The sequence below is a fragment of the Canis lupus genome, chromosome 27, assembly GCF_003254725.2.
Source record: "Canis lupus dingo isolate Sandy chromosome 27, ASM325472v2, whole genome shotgun sequence".
Lineage (NCBI taxonomy): Eukaryota > Metazoa > Chordata > Mammalia > Carnivora > Canidae > Canis > Canis lupus.
In genome coordinates, this window is record NC_064269.1 from 2,522,133 (window position 1) to 2,536,685 (window position 14,553).

At 55.8% G+C, this 14,553-nt stretch overlaps 1 protein-coding gene across 1 annotated transcript; it reads left to right on the forward strand.

Moving 5' to 3' along the window:
* Nucleotides 1-5,996: 5,996 nt before the first annotated feature.
* Nucleotides 5,997-14,362, forward strand: KRT74 (keratin 74). Its single transcript, XM_025458802.2, has 9 exons — nucleotides 5,997-6,485; nucleotides 7,093-7,307; nucleotides 7,770-7,830; nucleotides 8,304-8,399; nucleotides 8,901-9,065; nucleotides 10,257-10,382; nucleotides 11,787-12,007; nucleotides 12,428-12,462; nucleotides 12,942-14,362. The coding sequence occupies exons 1-9, from the start codon at nucleotides 6,015-6,017 to the stop codon at nucleotides 13,151-13,153; spliced, it is 1,602 nt and encodes a 533-aa protein (XP_025314587.1). The 5' UTR covers nucleotides 5,997-6,014; the 3' UTR covers nucleotides 13,154-14,362.
* The last annotated feature ends 191 nt before the right edge of the window (nucleotides 14,363-14,553 follow it).

Below are 14,553 nucleotides of genomic sequence, written 5' to 3' on the forward strand. Positions count from 1 at the left end.
GGCGAAAGGATCCCCAGGCTGTGAGAGTCGCCAACCTGTCTGCGGGTCCCTAAGTCAGAGGGAAGCAGGGCAGGACAGAGTTCCAGGGGCCAGAGCCCAGAGCGGCCAGCGGCGGGAGCTGAGGGACCGCCCCCCTGTCCCTTGGGCTCAAAGAGGAAGAGACCCAAGGCCTGGGAGACAGGCCTCAGCTGGCCCTAGAGACCCAAGGGAAAGCTCGCGGGGAAGCCGGGACGCGATGGCCTCCCCTTGGGAGGAGGGGGAGTCTGGCTCCAACTCACCTGGAGAGCGAGCCCATCCTGCAGATTCCGGCTGCCGGAGGGCCGTGAGGGTGGTGCCCAGGCCGAGGGCCTGGCGAGGGGGCAAGTGGGGCAGGTGGGGCAAGTGGAATCCAGCTGTGCACCTGAGCGGAGGGCTGCACCTGCCCCGAGGAAGGGGTGCTGGCCCACAGCCACCTGGTTCAGCGGCTCTGATGCTTTTCTCTCGAGCCCCTGCTGAGCTACATGCTGGAGGAGTGGACGCGGGGTGGCCCTCGACTCAGAGAGGGCTGCTTGCGGAGGCACACGGAGGAGTGTCTCTAGAAAGTTGTATGAGGGGCCCCCGGGGGGCTCGGCGGTTGAGCACCTGCCTTCGGCCCAGGACGTGATCCCGAGGTCCCAGGATCGAGTCCTGCAGGGAGCCTGCTTCTCCCTCTGCCTGTGTCTCTCTCTTTCTCTGTGTCTCTCATTAATAAATAAATAAAATCATTTTTTAAAAAAACTTTAAAAAAAGTGCTATGAGACTAGCAGCGATAAGAGAACCACCATCGAGTCTCAGGTCATGGAACATCCTCTGTCGAGTTTCAGTGAACAGAGGCTGACACCCGATGTCACGCTCACTAACGTGGCACCAAGAAATGGGAGTTTTGACCACAGCGACGGCCTGTCCGGGGTTGCGCTCTGCGCGGCTCCTTGTAACAGAGCAAGCATTTAATAAGTGAGGCGGAAGAGAAGTTAAATTGGTGTCGTCGGCTGCTTGTGTTTTTACTAATCTGGGGGAATTCATGCCAACACTCGTGGGGGGCCGGGAGGGGGCCTCGAAGAGATGAGAGACACCAGAGAATTCTTGGGGACTGACGTTCTTACAGACTGGGGGAGGTGTAACGTCAGTGACCCCTACCAACGACCGGAGAGCTCGTTGCCCTATGCTGTGCGACATGGAGGGTGTTATGGCGATCACCTGTCCAGGGGTTCCAGAACTGTCCAGGTGGTAGCACCAAAGAAAACCCTCTAGGTCCCAGGCAAATGGGTTAGTTGGTCTCCCTGCAAAATGGTCCTTAGCTACTCCCAGTCCCAGTCCGGGGTGCTCTCCCTCATGTTCTGTGTCCCGTTCTTACTGCCGTGGAACTTTCTGCCTCACCCCGTCCACATCACCTGCCCCCTGCCCCCAGTCCTGCGTCTAGAGCCCCAGATTGCCGCAGCGGGCCGTGTGCCCCCCCTGGCAGGGGCATGTCCCATTTGCTGTCGGCCTCAATACTCCAGGACGCAGAGCATGGGGTGCCAGGGAGGGGAAGAGTTCCGGGAGGGGGTGTGGTGAGCGTGGGACAAAAGCGGATGAACCTCATTGTTTGAGCTAGCTGAATTGGGATGAGGACAGAAAAACAGCCTCCTTTCTAACTGGTTCAGACAGGTCGAGAGTCACCGAGCTCACTTTCAAAGGGAAAATCAGAGAATTCAGTTTCGAGTCCTTCTCGTTTCTAAGGTGCTGCGGTTTGTCCCCCAAGTCACCCCAACGGTAGCTCAAGGATCCCTCAAGTGTCTTCTTCTCTCTGTTAAGGACCTTTATCTACAGGATGGAAGGCCAACGGACTAGAGAAAGACGGCCTTCAGCAGCCATTCAGAAATCAAGCTCACATCACTTTGGTTATGTCCATCTGGGATTATTCCAGGCCCTGCTTTTGATTTACTGCCCGGTGTGGTGTGTCCTGCAGAATGGGCCTCTCACCCTCCCCGAGTATCCGTAGCCAAGATGGCAAGAGGCTGTGGTGCTCACGGGCTCAGCTCCCTTGGGGTTTCCTGGGGGACCCGTCTCCCTGACAGTTCTCGTGCAACACAGAGCCTGGTCATTCACCCAGACTGTGAAGTTTCTCCCCTTTAGCCTCACACGATTCCGCACTGTCTACGCAGAGAAGGCAGGTGTCTCAGCCTGCTCCCCCAACTCTGTCTCATGCCCCTGTGCTCCCTGGCCCACACTCCTGGTGGTAGCACCAAAGATTGGAGAGAAAGCCTCATGTACTTTATTCTGCTTCCCTGGGGGATTCTATCAAGCTTTTTTTTTTTTTTTTTTTTTTATGATAGTCACAGAGAGAGAGAGAGAGAGAGGCAGAGACACAGGCAGAGGGAGAAGCAGGCTCCATGCACCGGGAGCCTGACGTGGGATTCGATCCCGGGTCTCCAGGATCGCGCCCTGGGCCAAAGGCAGGTGCTAAACCGCTGCGCTACCCAGGGATCCCTCTATCAAACGTTTAAAGAGGAAACCATACCTATTCTACTAAAGCTGTTTGGAAAGATAGAAAGAGATGGAGGACTTCCAAATTCGTTCTATGAGGCCAGCATCACCTTAATTCCAAAACCAGACAAAGACCCCACCAAAAAGGAGAATTACAGACCAATATCCCTGATGAACATGGATGCAAAAATTCTCAACAAGATACTGGCCAATAGGATCCAACAGTACATTAAGAAAATTATCCACCATGACCAAGTAGGATTTATCCCCGGGACACAAGGCTGGTTCAACACTCGTAAAACAATCAATGTGATCCATCATATCAGCAAGAGAAAAACCAGGAACCATATGATCCTCTCATTAGATGCAGAGAAAGCATGTGACAAAATACAGCCTCCATTTCTGATCAAAACTCTTCAGAGTGTAGGGATAGAGGGAACATTCCTCAACATCTTAAAAGCCATCTATGAAAAGCCCACAGCAAATATCATTTTCAATGGGGAAGCACTGGGAGCCTTTCCCCTAAGATCAGGAACACGACAGGGATGTCCACTCCCACCACTGCTATTCAACGTAGTACTGGAAGTCCTAGCCTCAGCAATCAGACAACAAAAAGACATTAAAGGCATTCAAATTGGCAAAGAGGAAGTCAAACTCTCCCTCTTTGCCGATGACATGATACTCTACATAGAAAACCCAAAGGCCTCCACCCCAAGATTGCTAGAACTCATACAGCAATTTGGCAGTGTGGCGGGATATTCTGTTTTTTTTTTTTTTGATATTCTGATTTTTTTTTAAAGATTTTATTTATTTATTTTAGAACGAGAGAAAGAGCATGAGCAGGGGGAGAGGGAGAAGCGACTCCCCGATGAGCAAGGAAGCCTGACATGGGGCTCCATCCCAGGACCCCAGGATCATGACCTGAGCCGAAGGTAGACACTTAGCTGATTGAGCCACCCAGGTGCCCCTCTGATTTTTTTTAAAAAAATCAGAATTCCAGTAACTGCTTGCCTGAGTCACTCATGATCCAATGCAAGCATGTGGCGCGAAAACAAGTGCAACAACAAAACAACTTTCACATGCTTATACCTTGTCTCCTCCGCCCCAATGGCAATTTCTTAGAGGATGAGGAGAGTGTCTTGGGCGTTTCTCTCTCACTGTCCGGCACAGCGCAGTACACACAGTAGGTGCTCAATTTTATAGCTCTTGAATGACCGGTCTCTTCAGGCCTTGGGACACCCATTAGTCTAATGAACCCAAAGACTAGGGTGTGGAGCGAGCGTGGTGACTGATTAGAAGGTTGCCAACTCAGCGAAGGTTGGGACAGCTGGAGGTCCCACGGGGTAGGCAGAGGCAATCCCCTAACATCACTAGGAGGGGCACCTGTGCGTGGGCCGCGGTGATGGCACCTGCCGGGAAATCCCCCTCTGCCTCCTCCTCTTCCTCCTGTGTCACACCCACCATCTCAATGGCATCGTCGCCATCACTGCCCCTCTTACAACCCAGTCCCCAGCACGAAAAGTCTGCTTCTTTCTTGGCTTCTAGCTGTCATCCTATCACGTACCGTGCTGGTTAGGAACATGACCTTGAAACCAGATGCCCTCGAATTCCAGTCCCAGCTCCGATGTACTGGCTGAGTGAGCCTGGGCAAGTTCTTTCACATCTCTAAGCCTCCGGTTCTTCACCTGTCAAGCGCACAAACATCAGGGCTAAAACAGAAATCCTCCTAGTCCTCAGCATAATGCCCGGCGCATGCCATGTGAACAACTGATGGGAACTCTTCCTGTTGTCACTGTCACTATTACTCCGGTGGGTGCTGTCACTGCCACCATCACTGCTACTCCGAGTAGTTAGTGCATCAGTCCCCACTGCCTGGAGCAGGTGCTCCGAAGCAGCCCTTGCCATGAGCGCTGGTGGGGGTACAAGCCCAGGTTCTGGGGGGGGTCCTCAAAACCCCAATCAAAATGAGCCTGTATTCCCCAGCATTCCCCCCCAAAACCGTCATTCACAACACTCTTCCGTCAGTCTGGGGCTTTGGCCCCAGATTAAGTTCTTTATGTAGATTCCTCTCGCTGGTGCACAGCCTCCTTGGTGGCTGCGGCCATATGTTGGTCAAGGGACTTACCCCGTTTATTGCCATTCACACACTAGCACTTGCAGCCTGGCTGGGAAAACCATAAGAAACCACTTACGTGATGCCCTCCCGTGCCCTTGCTGGTGCTAGGCGCTGCCAGGGAGCTGAGGACACAGGGTTCCTAGGAGGAGCTCCTGCTGCTGCCTGCCGGGCTTTGGGGAGAACACCACGTGGGGGGAAGACCCTCTTTGGAGCATCCCAGGCTCCATCCCACTGGCCTCCCTCCTCATCTCCACCCACCTTCCCAGCAGCGGGAGCTCTGGTCTACTACTCTCTGGCTGATGCAAATGGGGGGACGCTGCCCAGCTTACTTATAGGAAGCGGTCGGAGTCCACCAGATGGTCTAGGGTAGCCACCAGATGCTTGTTTTTGAAGGAATTTTGGGGCATTTCACCCTGCCAGGACTACCTCAGCTGATAAAGGGCTGCTCTCTCCTGTCCCCGAATTGAGTGGCTTCCTGAAGTGACCTGGAAGCTGGCAAACCAGCCCACCCTGCACCCAGGAGTGAAAGGCAGGGACTCCCGTGGCTTGGGCCGTGGGCATGGAAGGCTTCCCTCAGAAGGCACAAGGCCTGGGGAGACGTTCTCCCCGAGGAGAGAAGAACTAGTGTCTGAGCACCTATTTGGGGCAGACAACGTGGCCTGGGAGCAAAAACACGGCTGCAGGAACTGCCAGCTGCCTGGAAAGGCACCGTCAAGGTCACCCACCACCCAGGCCTTGTCCATGGAAAGGCCTGATTATACCTATGCTGAGGGCCATGCAGACGCTGTGGGGTCATTTCCACTATCGTCCTGGGGTCCGTTCCATTGCTGGACAGCTGGGGTCTTTAGAGACCCAAAGAGGGACCCCTGAGAACTCTGTCTTGGATCTAGATCTTTGAAGGCAAAACCTCCTGTTCTTTCCAAGTCTCCCCTCCTCTTTCGTGAGCACTTCAGCTCCTCCATGAGACCAGATACCGGGAGAAGGGTTCTCTCAGGAGGGAAATTTTGGGTTTTCAATGAGCCCTTTCCAGATAAAACCAGACGTTTCCTCTGCTCCTTGCTGATAGATAAGGAAGAAGGAGGCAGCCCTGGAAAAATAAAGCTAGGAGATCTCTGGCGGGGATAAGTCTCCAGGTCCCTAATTAAGAGCACAGATAATGCCTGATCGGGCCACTCCAGTCTGCAAAGGCAGCATATTCCGCGGCTTCCAGAAATGCTTTGTTGCCGCACCGGCTGGGAGATCTCTGCGGACGCATTGCCAGTGGCCCCGGGGCCTTCAGCACAAGGCACGGCGACAGTGCAGAGACGCCCCTTTCCGGTGTCCTGGGCTCGATCGGATAAAAGGAGGCAGCGGCGGGGCACTGCGCAGGGCGTTCTCTGTCCGTGGCGCCCGCTTCCTCCAGCTCTTTCCCACCATGAGTCGGCAGCTGCGCGTCAAGGCTGCAGGTGACACGGGTGGCTTCAGCGGGCGCTCGGCAGTGGTGCTCGGGCAGGCTGCGGGCCCTGCGGCTTCTTACCGCGCAGCTGGCAAAGGGCCTGGGGCCGGCTTCGGCTCTCAGAGCCTCTACAGTCTCGGAGGGAATCGGCGTAGTTCCCTCGGCGGGGCTGCTGGTGGGGTTCGGACCGCGGGCTCCAGCTTTGGGCCTGGCCCTGGGTATGGACGCGGCCGGGCCACTGGCTTTGCCGGCAGCATGTTTGGCAGCGTGGCCCTGGGGCCCGTGTGCCCGTCCGCGTGCCCGCCTGGGGGCATCCATCAGGTCACCGTCAACAGGAGCCTCCTGGCCCCCCTCAACGTGGAGCTGGACCCCGAGATCCAGAAAGTGCGCACCCAGGAGCGGGAGCAGATCAAAGCTCTGAATAACAAGTTTGCCTCCTTCATCGACAAGGTGGGTCTCAAGGGAGGAGGATGAGACGCTCGGTGGGATGCGAGCTGCTCCCTGCTGCCTGGGAGCGGTCAGGACGCTGTGGCTGGAAAGGTGGCAGCTGGGCCTCAGGAAGGGCTCCCCTGATTGGAACATCCTGTAAGCCGGGCAGCACAAAGGGATAAAGGAACGTGTCGCTTCCTCGGGGGACTTCGGAAAGGGTGGAAAATTGGGTACAGGGTAGCCCCGTCTTGAGACAGAGGTGCTGGGTTTCTGGAGGACGGCCGGATGACCTCTGGCTCTTTAAAGAAGACGAAGAGCTAGTAGAATCGGCAGTATCGGGAGAGGGGGGCTCAGGGTACAGAAGGAGCCCTTGGCCGAGCCTTCAGGGGGAGCATCTGGGCGCCGAGTCAGGCAACGGAAGAAAGCCTTTCTTCTTCCGTGGGATTTCCTTCTTCCATGAGTTTTCAGGGATTGGTTTTTTTCCAGAAGGCTAGAGGGTGAGCACTTGTAAAAGCTCCAGTGTGCATGGAAGTCCGGCACTTGAGACAAATGACTTTAGAAAAGTCTATATAACCTGAGAGTCAATAGTCTGTGTCCACGGACACGACCACCTCCATTGTGGTCCCAGGTGCGGTTTCTGGAGCAGCAGAACCAGGTGCTGGAGACCAAGTGGGAGCTGCTGCAGCAGCTGGATCTGAACAACTGCAGGAAGAACCTGGAGCCCATCCTCGAGGGCTACATCGGGAACCTGCGGAAGCAGCTGGAGACGCTGTCGGGGGACAGGGTGCGGCTGGACTCGGAGCTGAGGAGCGTGCGGGACGTGGTGGAGGACTACAAGAAGAGGTGAGCGGGGCCCCCTCAAGCTCGAGAGTCCTGTTCCCAGAGGCTCCCGGGGAAACCCAATCTCTGTGCCAGTTTTTAGGAGGAGGGGAGCAAGCACCAGGGCCAGGGGCTCACACCTCTCCCCTGGTTGTGGGGGAACAGGCTGCCCTGTTTGATGAGAACTTCCTACCTGGTTGGTAGGAAGGCATTCCATGCTCACTGATCTACTGACTGGTTCACTAGCCAGTCTGGGGAACCTAAGAGGCACCTGGATACTTTCCTAGGATCCAGTGAGTGGAATACAAATGAGGTATTTCAGCGGCATAGGCCTGCCATCCCCCCCACCCCCCCATACAGTGCTCCTTTCTCGGAGATCCTGCGGGGACTGTGCCTCCAAGCACTTACTTGCCTGGCCAGTGGGAACAGGAGGTTCCTTGGCCCCGGGGGACTGAGGCCCCTGCTATCTCCTCTCCTTGCCCACAGGTATGAGGTGGAGATTAATCGTCGCACGGCAGCAGAGAACGAGTTTGTGGTGCTCAAGAAGGTAAGGGAGAGAAGAGCCTATGCTCTCTTTGCTTCCCTATGCTAACTGCCTCCACTCAGGCCTCCAGCCCAGGCACCCTGGGGAGGAGCTGCTGCGTGAGTGGGGATGGAGTCGTTACTCTGGCCTCTTGCAAGCCGAAGAGGCAGGAACACACCCAGGCAAAGGACAGAGACAGACAGGAGACAATTCTGGTCTGGGAAAAGGGAAACTCCGGTCCAGCTTGGCCCTCCTGTGTGGCTCGGGGAAGCTCATTCTACCTTCCTGGGCTTTGTTTTCACCCTTGTAACCAGAGCAACGTTCCCCTTTCTCTATCTTCAAAGAGTCCGCGAGTATAAGACAAAGCAACATTGAGTAATTTAATTCATCCCTATGCTTCCCTTTGCAGGCAAATCAGATGGTTCTGGGACCAGGGACAGGGAAAGCTCATGAGATGAGGGTTGCATTGACTGAATGTTCTGGGTTCCTCTCGGCAGGATGCAGATGCAGCCTATACGGTCAAGGTGGAGCTCCAGGCCAAAGTAGACTCTCTGGACAAAGACCTCAAGTTCCTCAAGTGTTTGTATGATGCGGTGAGGATGCTCCTGCCTTTATCCCACCCCACCTCTTCCCAGCTGAGGGCTTCACTTGGCCCTCCTGGGGAGTTGCCAATAAGAGCGATTTAGGATAAACAGAATGAAGGATTTTTGTTTGTTTGTTTTTGTTTTTGTTTTTAGGATGTTTTGATAGAAAGGTACAAAACTGCACTGGGAGGCCATGGAAATATAGGGTTTTGGTCCCCAGAGGCCATAAACACAAGAGACAATCCCACCTGGGCTATAAAAGCGATCTTGTGTAAAAATGACCCCAGGAAGTCCTACTCAAGCACAGGTTCTTGACTCTGTGAATTATAGAAAATGCCTCCCACTGTCCCCTGCCCATGTGGGGTTCATCCTGATGCTGTGAGCCTTCTCCCTTGGCTCCAGCATTCAGACCTGGAGCTGGCACTTCTTCCCACCATGTCAGCCCAGGAGATGAATAGGCAGCAAAGGGAGGCTGGAGGACCCTGACTCTGTCCTCCCCTCCCAACTCAGGAAATAGCCCAGATTCAGACTCATGCCAGCGAAACCTCCGTCATCCTGTCCATGGATAACAACCGGGACCTGGACCTGGACAGCATCATCACCAAGATCCGAGCTCAGTACGAGGAGATCGCCCTGAAGAGCAAGGCCGAGGCGGAGGCGCTGTACCAGAGCAAGGTAGGCCCCCTGCAGGGGGGGTCTCTGTCCTCCCTCAGCCTCTCCTTCCCTGGGAAGGGACACCTCCACCAGCGAATGCAAGGGCCACCTTTGTAGATGTGCCGAATGAAAGAATGGTTATAACAGGTGCTGTAACGATATCTACTCAAAAAGCATTCTCAGTAGAGACTTATCAACGATAAAACATAAAACTGACCTGGGCGGGCATATTTAAGAGAAAGGGACGGGTAATCCTCTAATGGAGGAAAGAAGAGGGGCGTTGTTGCTGTAGAACAGATGTGTTTCCAGGGACTAGGGCATGTCACCATGGGGCAGAGGGAGAGAGAGTAACAAATCTGCAGGAGAGCAGCAGTGGGAGGCCCAGGGTGGGGGCACGGAGCGAAGAGGAAGCCATGAGCTCCTTTCTGATCAGTGTGGGAAGACTTCCCAGAGGAGGAAGCGGGAGTCTAGGTGCCTTCTGGGGAATGGGAGTTATGTTTGGAGAAGACCCTTTACTTGAGCACCCTCCAGGGCTTTCCACCTGCCCTGCTCGGGCACTCCTTTCCACATCTGTTCAATCCCACCGATAGCAAAGATCACAGGTTCCTCATTCCCTGTCCGTGGATACATCATCCCCTCTTCTCTGGAGGACTGGGCAAGGGAAGAGGGGAAGATACGGGCTGTAAGCCCTGAGCCAATAATCCTACCACCCCCAGGGTACACACTGTCCTCGGCTTCCCAGCCCCCCACTTGTCACTGAGAAAGGGCTGCAGGAGAAGCTGTCTGTGAGGGCAGGGATCTCACCTATCCTGCTCACTCCTGCATACCTAGCACCTGGAGGAGAGCCTGGCCTTTAGCAGAGGGCCCTATAAAGAGGTGCTAAATGAGTGGGGAGCACTTCTTACACTTCAGAGGTGCTTAATAAATGTAACCTGCACCGTTCTTCCATCCAGCTCAGGAAAGACTGCAGGCAGGGCCATGAGAAAGGATGGGCCAGCACACAGGTCCCGCTTAGAGAACTGGGTGGACTTCTTGGTCAGAACCACCACCACACCACCCAGGTCCCGGATCCGCCATGTCCTATTCTGGAGCCACCTCCTCTGGTTGACCCCAGCCATGGACTTGTATGCTCAGGACCCTTCCCCTTCTTTGTATCGGGAGTAGGGGGTGTGGTCCTGTCTCATAACCAACTTTCTATCTCCGGGAAACCAGATCCAAGAGCTGCAGCTGGCAGCAGGCCGGCACGGTGATGACCTCAAACACACCAAGAACGAGATGTCGGAGCTGAACCGGCTCATCCAGAGGATCCGGTGTGAGATTGCGAATGTAAAGAAGCAGGTGGGCAGCAGCCTCACAGCGTCAAGCTCTTTGTGAGGTTCAATTTCATCCTCTGCGGTGGAGAAACTGAAGCCCACCCTTGAGTACAAAGCGTGTCTTCCGATTGGGCTTGGCCGCCCGTCAGCCATCCACTCCCCCTCTTTCCCACCTGCCCCTGTACGCGTGGTCAGAGCTGGCACTCGGCTCGGAGCTGGGAAGTACCTTGAGCTTACTTCATCTGACTCCCAGTCTGCAGATAAGGAAGATGGACAGATAAGGAGAGGGGAAGGGACTTGCCCGGAAGTCCCCAGCTGGTTATTAACAGAGTCGGGATAGAAATCAGGTTTCTTCCTTCTTCTCCCCACTCTTTCTCAGACCTTTTCTGTATGCGGCAAACTGCTCTACATCCCCTTCAGACGCGCCCTCTGATGGCAGGTCCCATGCCTCCTCCTCCTCCCGCTAGACAGGGAACACACATGGGGTACATGGGGAATGTGTCCTGGGCCCCTCCGTGGCCACGCTAAGTTCCTGCTCTCAAGGTGGGACATCATCCTAGTGACCCAGGGAGGACAACAGCAGATGAAGCCCTCTTGAGTGTCCCTGCCCTGTAGCATGGTACCATGTCCACTTCGGCGAGGGGAATAATCCTGCCTTACCTGAAAGCAGTGACACTACGTCATTGGGGAGGAGATGTTAAGGGGCTGGGGAAGCCTTCCTGTGTCCTCCCCAAAGAACCAGGTCAACTCTACCGGTGATAGGACACCCGAGTGAAAGATCAGAGCCCACTCTCTTCCCTGTGTGCCTACGACCTCCACATCGGGTATGTGGGGAGCACAGTGACAGCTTTCCTCTCCATTAGTACAAGGCATCACAGTGCTGCCAGATGCTTGTCAGAGCCCAGTTACTGAGAGTGAGGGATGATGTCAAGCCTTTCCCTCTCGCTCTAAGGGAAGCCTTCCTCACCCAATTCAAGCTGACAAGGGGAGCATTTAGCCAGACCCTCCCTGCAGAATGCTGGAATGATCCAGAAACGCTCACTCTTGGTGCTAACAGGTAGCAAGGGTCCCCACTGGGAGCTGTCCTGACGACAGTGGTGCCTTAGAGGCATCCTGGCTGGGGTCTCAGCATGATTCTCCGGGACGTGGCATCCTTTGAACCTAGAGCTGTTGGTGGCCTCCAACCACAGGGACTAGACAACTTGGCAAACACCAACGTTTCTTCCTATATTCATGAAATGCGACTGCATCAACAGCTTCTCACAGAATATTCATCCGCAACGGAAAATAGAGGAGGCCCAACTCTCCTGCTGCCTCTGCAGCTTTACTCTTGGGCCTCATCTGTGAAGGGAGGGGGTTGTGCCACCCAACTCAGAACATCTAAAAGCTAGTTTGCATTCCGATGATCACCCTGTTCTTTGGCTTTCAGTGCGCCAACCTGGAGACGGCCATCGCCGACGCCGAGCAGCGGGGCGACTGTGCCCTGAAGGACGCCCGGGCCAAGCTGGACGAGCTGGAGGCCGCCCTGCACCAGGCCAAGGAGGAGCTGGCCCGGATGCTGCGCGAGTACCAGGAGCTCCTGAGCCTGAAGCTGGCCCTGGACATGGAGATCGCCACCTACCGCAAGCTGCTGGAGGGCGAGGAGTGCAGGTGGGGGCGGGGGCGGAGGGGACCGCTGGGGAGAAGGGGCTGTGGATGGCTCCCTGCTTGGCTAGGGACATTTGGGAAGTGGAAGACGAAAGACCTGAGCACAAGGAGGTGGTTGGCCTGGGGAGCTCAGCTGCTGCTCCCTGTGAGGGGAGGTCAAACCTGAAGATGGTGCTGCGAAGAGTAAGTGGGGTCGGACAGTCAGGGTTTCATCACTGGCCTTGGCTCGTACTCGCTGGGCTCCCGGCAGGTCCCTGCACCTCTACTCCCTCACCTGCAAAATAGGATTATAATTTCCATCTCACAGAGTGTTTTCAGGATGAGTTAAAATACCATACATGGCAAAGCAGGTGCCCATCAGGGTTTAGCTGAGTGTAGACCCTCCGCTGAGGTTCTATCCTTCTCTAACTTTCTGTCTTCTAGGATGTCTGGTGAGAATCCGTCCTCTGTGAGCATCTGTAAGTACCCCTGAGAGACGCATCAGGCGCGAATTCTGGCTGGTTGGGAAAGGCGGGGCCCCGGGATAGGCCGATGCCACCTCCACTCTTGCTCTCCCCTAATCTGGAAGTTTCTGTTACTGTCTTCTGAGACTTCCCTGGCTTCAACGGAAACCTGTTTCCCTTTGTCCCATGGGAACCGTGGCTGAAGTCATGCCCACCCCATGTCCTCCTTGCCCCTCCCCGGACATTGTCATCGAGAGAGACGGTTGCGAATGTGCACGCGGGGGCCAAGCAGCCCGCGAATCTCCAGGAAGGCAGAGACCGCGTCTGTGCCGTGTGGTCCTCACCTCACTCAGAGCCTGGCTCGTCGCAGGCTGCTCACTCATCTCGGTGGTGTTTCCTGGCCGCCGGGGGCTGCTGGGGACAGGGCGGGGGTGGCTCCTTTGCTGACTGACCCTTGCTGCCCTTCTTCTCTGCTCTTGGCCCTTCCTCCTCAGCCGTCATCAGCAGTGGTGGAAGCAGCTACTACCGCCCCGACCCTTCCACCGGTGCCGACGCCGGGGCTGGCAGCGTGGCAGGCGGCTCCGGCAGCGCTTGGGCCAGGCAGACCAGGGCCAAAGGGGCACGAGTGGGAGACCTCAAGGACCCCCAGGACCTCAAGGGCAAGAGTGCACCTGCCAGCGCCCCAGCCCGGAAAGCCGCCCGATAAGTCCCGAGGACCCACTGCCCCCAGCACCTGGGAGAAGGGATGCCCTTGCTGCCACCCACCCTGGCGTTGTCTGCTGTCCCCCACCCCCACCCCGGAGTCCTGGGACTGTCTATAGTGCACTCAGCCACCGTGCCGTGGCTCACCTCACTGTCCAGCTCGGACTGGCCCCATCGCCTCTCTGTCTCCTCAGGTCCCGTGTGGACCCTGTGACTTCTCGTTTTCCCTACCGCCTTCAGTTGGCAGGAGGCTTTGAGACCCAGGCTATAATGAGTCTCTGGGCCCCGGGAAGCTATGGTCCTCCCCCGAAGGAGAGGAGAAGAGGGAGAGGAGAGGGAGGGGAGGAGGAATAGTCTTGCTCTGCACTTAGGCCAAGCCAGCAGCTCTGTGGGGGTTGGGGGGGTCCCACCTCCGGCTTCAGGGGTCAGCCTTGGAGATGTGCGCCCAGGAGGCAACTGGTCAGCCAGGCTTTGCCTGTCCCCTCAGAAAGGACTTTGCAAAACAACACCCTTATTTAAGCAGAAAAAGGGCATACTCTCAGCTGTACCCATCTTCACAAAGCCAAGTGACAGGGAACTGGGGGCTTTCCTGCCACCTTGTGTCACCTGCCCACTCCTCTATTACTGGTAAGAGCTACCACCGTAGGTTAAGCAGCTGTGACGTGCCAGGCTCCCTGCATGTGTCGTCCCTCCTGCTTACCCAGTCTGCAGGGTGGCTGCAACCAGCATCCTCAGGACACCAGAGAAGCCCCAGCCTCTGAAAGTCATGCCCACCCCATGTCCTCCTTGCCTCTCCCCGGACATTGTCATGGAGAGAGAGGGTTGCAAATGTGCACTCGGGGGCCAAGCAGCCCAAGAATCTCCAGGAAGTCACCCACCAAGTGCCAGGGCCCAGAGTTGAGCCCAAATCTGGCTGGCTCCAGGGCCTATATTCTTCCCACAGCCTATCACTGCCTCTGTAACAAAGGGAATTTGTTCAAACGCACGATTATTTTGATGAGGGCAGCAGGACTATGTTGCCTTTCTGTCACTTCCTGTGGCTGTGAGCTGTGTTCAGTGAGGGGAGCTTGATCTATCTCTGGCGGTGCCGCTCAGCCCAGAAATCACGGCTCTTGATGTAAATATTCCTAAGAATGGCAACACCCAGTCCCTCCTTTGCTTGGTTAAGGACTCTGGATTTCTGCTGTATATTCAATAAACTGCCCTTTGGTGACACCAGTGTCAATCTCACCAAATTGCCCACCCCCTCATGATCAAGCCCCCCCCCTCCCCCCCGGACGACACATGTGCACAAGCCTTTAGGGAGTCTGGAGGCAGATCAGAGAAGGCTACTCTGGAGGTGATCTCAAGGCTGATGGGAGGGATGGACACACACGCAAAGCCGTGTCCTCGTACAAATCAGGG